At 47.2% G+C, this 7,806-nt stretch overlaps 1 protein-coding gene across 1 annotated transcript; it reads left to right on the top strand.

Moving 5' to 3' along the window:
* The first annotated feature begins 5,319 nt into the window (after positions 1–5,319).
* On the top strand, positions 5,320–6,579 carry LOC146862069 (Ig-like V-type domain-containing protein FAM187A). Its single transcript, XM_085643054.1, has one exon. The coding sequence runs from the start codon at positions 5,320–5,322 to the stop codon at positions 6,577–6,579; it is 1,260 nt and encodes a 419-aa protein (XP_085499180.1).
* The last annotated feature ends 1,227 nt before the right edge of the window (positions 6,580–7,806 follow it).

Genomic DNA, 7,806 nt, shown 5'->3' on the forward strand with positions numbered 1-7,806 from the left:
CTCCTACCGGAGGAAGTCGTTGATGTCCATGAAATCCATGATAGGACGCAGGCCTTTGTCCTTCTTGGGTACCAGGAAGTAGTGGGAGAAACAGCCATAACCTACTTCTGTCATTGGGACTCACTCGATAGCTCCCTTGGCCAAGAGAGCCGTAACTTCCTTACAGAGAAGGTCCAAGTGATCCTCCTACATGCGATGGAGTGTTGGTGGCATGGATGGAGGGGTAGTCTGGAAGGGGACTATATGCAAAACCCACCTGTCCGATGTGATGTTGTGCCAGTAGGTGAGGTGATGGCGGTTCCTGACGCCTACTGGCAACTGGTGGCCCTGAAAGGTCGGACTAGGAAGGTTTGGATGCTGCTGTAGAGGGGGCACTGGTGGAATGACCAACCTGCTGGCCCCCAGACGCACGGCGCTGGGTCCAACGTTCCCAGCCGTGCAGAGGCTGGGTGGCTTGTGCTGGCTTGTGGCCCTGGGTGGAATGTGGTGGGACACCCCTTCCATGGCCACGAAATGGGTGAAAGGCAGACTGAACTGGGCGAGAGGTGGCAGCAAGGCCCAAGGATCTGGCCGTAGCTCTAAAGTCCTTGAAGTGCTCAAGTGTATTGTCCACCTTGTCACCAAACAGGCGAAGGCCATCAAAGGACTTGTCCAAAAGGGTTGATTAGACATCCCCGGAGAGGCCAGTGGACCTCAGCCAGGCATAGCACCTCAAGGCTACTGACATAGAAATCGTTCTACCCAGTGAGTCGCCGGTATACAGCCAACATCGAATGGCAAACTTTGCTGCGTCTCTACCCTCTGCCACGGTACAGGAGAGTACGACCCAGGCCTCCTCCGGGCACTGTGGCAGCACTTGTACAACCGTGTCCCACACAGAGTGGGTGTAATGACTCAAGAGACATGCGGTGTTCACCGACCGCAGTCCTAAGCTGGTGGAAGAAAACATCTTCTTCCCAAGATGGTCCAGCTTCTTGGATTCCCTATCTGGGGGAGCAGTAGGGAACGTGCCTTTGGAGGTTGAGGCTTGAACCACCAATCTCTTGGTGGTAGGGTGTTGGAAGAGGAAAATTGGCTCGCCCCGGGCCGGGCAGGAGCATCGGGCAATCATCCTATCCACAGGAGCCCCTGTGCTGGGCTTGGACCAAGCGCCAAGAAGGATTTCTGTGAGGGCCTTATTGAACGGCAGCAGGGGCTCCGAAGAGGCCACTGTCGGCTGAAGCACCTCAGTCAGGAGGTTAGTCCTGACTGCCACCATAGGAAGCTCAAGGCCTAAGGCCTCAGCTGCCCTACTCAACACCACAGCGTAGGAGGCTCCCTTCTCTGTGGCCACGGTAAGGGGAAAAAGCATACCAAGGTCTTGGGAGGTATCCAGACCACTGGCCTCACCCAACTCCTCTCTCCAGTCCGGCTCTTCAAACTGGTCTGCCAGAGGGTCATTAGACCCCTCCCTGTCCTCCTCACCCTCCTCTGGCTGCCACTCAGGGTGATAAGGAACGCCAGGGTAGAACAGTGGTACAAAAGTACCAGTGGACGCTGGTCCGACTCTGTGTCCAAGTCGGGAAGGAGGCCGGGGACGACATCAGCCGGGGGCGCAACTGGTTTTGCAGGCGGCAGAGGTGTCGTCAGAAGGATCGGCACCGGGGAAGCTACCGTGAGGTTGACCGGCACCGATCCGGATCCAGGCCTGGATCCTTGGGGGCCCTGCAGAGCCAATGCCGGAGCCACCGGCATCGAAGGCCTATGGCCCCAGCCGAGTCCGCGGGGCCCGAAAGCGCGCTGGCGGAGTCAGGCTGCCCAAAGATGTAATGGAGGGCTTTGTAAAATGCACGAAGCTGGGCAGGCGACGCACCGGGTCCCGGAAAGGGAGGGAAGCATGGAGCTGTCCCAGCAGGCTCCGTGGGCGGAGCCGAGGAACGAAGGCCCTCCGTGTCCCGCATTGCGTCGGCCGACAGACGGGAGAAGGCGAAGAGCAGCGATGCTTCTTCGCCTTCTACTTGTGCTTCGACTTACCCAAATATGAAGACTTTGAGGCTGAATGGTTCTGCAACCTTCCACTCGACCGGGACCTTGAACGGCGCGGAGCCGACTGCCGGGCCTCCAAAAGCTTTCGGGACTGCTCCCGCAAAGATTTAGGCTTCAGAGCATGGCAGTCTGAGCACGACTTCGGGTCATGGTCCCGCTCCAGGCACCAAGTGTTCAACTATTCTTAACTTAGCTCACAAGGGACATCCAGGAATGTCTGCCATGAAGCGTCTTGTCCGTATTAATTTTTGGTGGCTAGGATGATTTACAGGACTGTGAGAGAGTGTGAAGTGTGTTCGGGAAGTGGGAAGATGTTGAGGAGCAGTACCCCTCCCATGAAAAGTTGTGTGTGGAGTGATTTGCCATGGCAAAAGTTGGCTTTTGATATATCTGGACCTTTAAATTTTTTACCTACAGATTCTCTGTTTGCGTTAGTCTTAATCAATTACAATTCAAAATGGCCAGAGGTCAAATTGGTGTCACAAACTACCACAGGGGTTGGTGGTTGCATTTTTTAACAAAGTATTTGCGTGAATAGGATGCCCCTCGGTGCTGGTCACTGGCAATAGGGTGCAGCTCACTAGTGATGAAATTGCGACTTTTCTTAAGCATTGCAACGTTAAACATATAAGTACTGCCTTATATGAACCATATGGAAATGGTCAAGTAAAGAGGTTCAACCGCATCTTAACGGGCTATGGTGTGGAAGCACATAGTCAGGGTGGTGAGTGGAAAGACATTTTGAGGGAAAGGTTATGGCTGTACTGCATAGATCCACATACTACTACTGAGGACACTTCATTTGGATTATTAAAAGCCAGAAATCCGGATTCTTGCTTGTGTCTATGGTAGTTTAAGGAGAAGTGGAAAAGCAAAGATGCTCAGTGGAATGTGACTGATGTTGCTGAAAGAGTTAGGAGAAAACAGAGTAAATCCAAGGAATGGTATGATACTAAGTGGAAAGGGAATTCTCATGAGATTAAGGTTGGAGATTGGGCGAGAATTCTCAAAACTGTTGGGATTATCCAGGTTTGGAAAGGCTATGAAGGTGATGAAGGTTTTTACTAACTACGTAATTATCCAATATAGAATGTATGGAATTTGAGGAGGGTCGCAAGGTGTAATGGTGAGGACATGAGTGGTAAGGACATGAGGGGAAATGAGGACACTGAGGAAAGACGCAATGGGTTCATGGTGAAGCTTGACAAAAGAGTACCCCATAGTTACTATGATGTGGCTAGCAAAGAAAATATGGCATCTCATGACCCTGTTGAAGTGTTAGCAGATTCTGTACCTTCCAGGATTAGGGGGGAAGCAGAGTCAGACATTCTCCAAGAAAAGTAGCTGATTTTGTATGTTAGGAGATTTAATGCTCCCATTTTCTTCCTCCCCCTTTTTAGGTTAGTTTTTTTGTATTTTGTTTATTGGGTTTTTCCATTTTTTGTTGTTTTGTTTAGTTTTTATTTTCAAGAGGAAAGATTGTTACTTGTATTAGAATATATCTGCATACATTCTATGCACATTCCATGTTATGTTTAGGAGTGTGTTTTGGACTCCAGGTGAATGTTCACCTGGAATTCCTAGCTGCACTGCAGTTGAACTGGTGCTGTCATCCATAGGATGTCATGCTGTGCTATAAACAATGAACCTTAACTGGATTACTGGATCTAGCAGGGTCTTAATACTACAGGTCCCAAGTTCAAGAGAGCAAGATGTGGAGGAAGTTCCTTTGCATATCTGTCACCTAAACTCTGAAACGCTCTGCCAACGCACATCTAGCTGGACAAATCAGAAATCAGCTTCAGAAAACAGCTGAAAACACACCTATTCTAATCTTTAGGCAGGCAAGCAGTACCTTCAGCAGAGGTTTATTACCAGCACTAGGAGGCCCATTGGGTAGCCATGCGCTATATAAATTCCAAATAATAGAATTGAATCTCTTGGTGAGATAAAACAGGGACTTTGTGGCCAAGTGACTAGAGTCAGATTTGACAAAAACATGATCCACATTAATGCCAAAGTGGGAGGAGGACACAAAAAGTAATCACTTTTCTTTTAATGATCTGACTAAGTACTATTTGTTTCCTGAGCTGAATCGAACATTTTAAGGGCAGCCTCATTCCCCTTGGAGTTTTTCATTCCTGTGCTTGCTGGCTGGCATTGTACGATACCTGTCCTTCTTCTTAGTAGAACTGATAGTATTCTGTGAAGGAGAATCTTGTGTATGCAGAACAAAGAAAACCATTCTGGAATGTTCCCAAGCTGGTGAGTTCATAAAAGAGAGCAGCTTCAGTCTCTGGATTTATGTAGAAACTGTTTCTACCCTAGTGTGTAATCTTCACATATTGCAAGCCTATCCAATAACCTTCTCCTGATTTCTGGTTTGTTAAGTGTGCATAACTGCCTCTTTTGGACACGTGTTCCTGGCAAGGCCCCCTCACCTTTTGACCTGCCACTACATCAAATCATCTTACCAGACTGGAGGGATCCACTAATGTCACGGGCGTTTGCTGCACATTCTACTGAGGTAGTTATGAAAGCCATAGTTTACATAAAGGGAAACGGTAACTGGCAAAGTGACAGAGAAACTATATAATTTCCGCCGTCTACCTGATTCTCTTCAACAAGCCTTCCTCTGAGACCTCTTTAAAGATCAGCTGTTTTTTTCAGAAGCTGCCTGCCAAGAGTTCCTCAAAGATTTGCCCTGAACAGACTGTCTCCTACAACAAGTGTCTCAACTGAGCTTTCTACTTGAGTCATGTGGATTTCTGGTCGGAATGTCTGCCTCTTTGGACCCCTTGTACACCTTCTACCTACATGTTCTGTAGGCCTCTTACCCAGATCTATTCCTCTTTACAGTTTCCTACCTGGATCTTCTGCAAGCCTCCACTCTTGTCTCCTCAAGAGCAATCTTTTGTGCGTTGACACCAGAAGTCAATCAGGCCTGGCACAAGCTGTTGATTTGAGTCTTCTGTAAGGTCCAGAGCTGGACTTCATTTAGAACCCATTCTTGGAGACATGTTGTAGCATCCTATTGGTTCTCATCTAGACATTGTACTTGATTGTGGACATCTTTTTAGCAACCTTCTGTTTGCATCTTATCCATCCCTTCTATTTTGGTTTTCAACCGCAACCCATTCAGTAAGCCTACTTCTACCCATATCTCATCTGGGTTTGATTACATTTTCATATCTACGCATCTTTTCACTATGTCTCATCGTGGCCTCCTACTTGGATCTCCTGTAGACCACCTATGTGGACGAATTATTTGAGTACTTGAGGTAATAGGGCAAGATGAGGCTTTTAGAATTTCAGGTTCACTTTGTTTTCATTGGTGCAGTATTGTGGCACTGTCAACTATCAGTTGCCTTTGAGATTGTTGGAAAGGTAGATATATTCAGGCAAAGACCCTGCCCTGCTTTTTTGATGTTTGAAAATGCAGCATACCTGGAAGACATGAGCTTTGAGCTGCCTTGCAACTGCAAACCAGAAGAGGTTCCTGCTGTCGTTTGGTACTACCAGAGACACTTCGGCAGCAATGAGACAACCGTCCTGACTGATTATAATGGCACAACCTTTGTGGATGCAACCAACATCCGTCGAGGCACCAGCGTTTTGCTGCGTTTCTCCATACGGATGTTTAGCCTCATCGTTTTCAAGGCACAGGTAGAGGACACAGGCCACTACATATGTGGCAATCGGCAAGGGGCATACTTTTATGGGTATGACATAGATGTTCAGAGTTCAAGTGATGCCATCATCCTCTTTGCAGACAGGAACCAGCATCCTACAAAGGACCAACAGGAGAAGCGCTTCTCAGTCTTCACTACCTTCTGGGACTGGACCATATGTGATCGCTGTGGTGTTAGAGGGGAACAGAGGAGGATTGGGATGTGCTATGTGAAGAGTGAATACCTCTTCACTCGGTACCGCAAGGCCCTTCAGAAAGTGGCCTCCTGTGGTTCTGCTGCAGTACCAGGACGCTTCAAGAGGATGATGTCAGCTCGGAGGACTGAGATCCTAATCCGGAGCTGCACCATGCCTTGCAGAAAAGAGAAGAAGGATAGGATAAAAAGCTTCTTGACCCAGAAAATCAACAATGTTATCGCCGGGATGGGTTCCAACATATCTATCCCAGATGTTCCCACACAGTTCTACAGCCTGCAAATTGGCTATACACTCATTATAAGCTGTCCAGATGCAAGGCCAGAGAGTGCTGTTGCTTGGGATAAAGAAGATAAGCGACTGTACCGGTCAGAGTATCTCTCTGGGGGAAATCGATCTAGGAGAGTCTACATTGATCATGGAAACCAGTTACACATCACATATACTATGGAAGAGGACAAAGGACTTTACTTCTGTTGGCTTGAAGGAAGGCGGACTGCTGGTTTTCATCTTTTCGTGCTTCGCAAGAAAATGCGGGCTCGCTCAATCAGTGACCCAGAGACTATTTTTGCTATGAAGCTCATCCTACTTAGCTATCTATTCCTCTTTGTCTTGTTTGTTATAATCCACATCTGCAAATGCATCCTTTACTTGTGCGGATGTGGCTAATATAGAGCTCTCAGTGCATCCCTTCCCAATTGTGACCTTGATATGTGTTTTTCTCTGTTTAGGAATGTAAATATATAAATGCATTTAGAAATTATATCAGTGACTGAGCAAACATTTTCTGTACTTATGCTTGATAGTTTTTATTCAAATTCAAAACAATAGCACTTTTGAATCCACATTTTTACTTTAAAAAAATCTGCAGCCTTGGTAAGCAAGATCAACCTCTGGCTGCACAACCACCATCAGCCAGGATTCATTCATCAGACTGAGACTGGGATCATGGATGTGACCCAAGCTCGCATCCTGAGACAACTCGTATTGTGTTTTTAGGACTCATCTGGCAATGACAGGCATTATCTGCAGGCATTTCACAACGCTGTTGCTCGCCCAGTTCTAAGCAGGAATGCAGGTGCACTGCCCCCTTGCTGACCACACAAAACTGATTCCCCTGCCAACCTAGGCATACTTCACAAGCTTTACTTCATACAAGAAGGTTATGCTATTGGATCAGGGGTCTTGAACCTTTTCTGTCCTGAGAGCTAATTATGTTCAAGGAAACGCATTGAGAGCTATTAATATTATTAGTGTTGTATAATCTCAATTTTGCCATATGTATATTAATTCAACCAAGCAAAAGCTTTCTAATTTAATAAGCTGGGCTGCACACAGGTGAGCTACTCAGAGGTATCTTGAGAGCTTCAGTAACTCATGAGCTACTGGTTGGAGACGACTGTGTTAGATGCTGTCAAGGTAACTCATGTATTTGTGATCAGGTAACTGTCTCCCATTAATATTCATGAGAAACATTTCATACAAAGGACCCAAACAGAACATTTGCTTATTCACTGATTACATGGAAAAACAGAAATGGAGTGTCCTTCAAGGACACCCCACTTTTATTTGCTTAGCTTGGTCTGGTCTGTTTGGGAATGGTGTTCCAGTCTGGGCGCTTGCTATCGTAGAGTGGTCCCATTTATTTCTTCTTCTCTGAAACCAGTGATCTTTTCCAGGTCCTGTTTGGTGAGGGTGATGCTTCCACCCTCGCTGCCACCCTCAGCAAATGGGGTTGGCTTTGACATGGACGCCTACCTCACTCACTTTTTCAACCACCGCGGCCACGCCCACATATACACACCTCACTTCATTGGTCACACCTCCAAACATTAGCCTCACACAAATAATTACATCAGCTCATCTTGCTGTTGTAGTTAGAGGGCAAGAGGGCAG

The sequence above is a fragment of the Triturus cristatus genome, chromosome 2_2 (genome assembly GCF_964204655.1).
Source record: "Triturus cristatus chromosome 2_2, aTriCri1.1, whole genome shotgun sequence".
NCBI classification, from domain to species: domain Eukaryota; kingdom Metazoa; phylum Chordata; class Amphibia; order Caudata; family Salamandridae; genus Triturus; species Triturus cristatus.

Coding starts and splice junctions, on each gene's coding strand:
- LOC146862069 (XM_085643054.1), top strand. CDS start 5,320: ATGAGGCTTTTAGAATTTCAGGTTCACTTTGTTTTCATTGGTGCAGTA.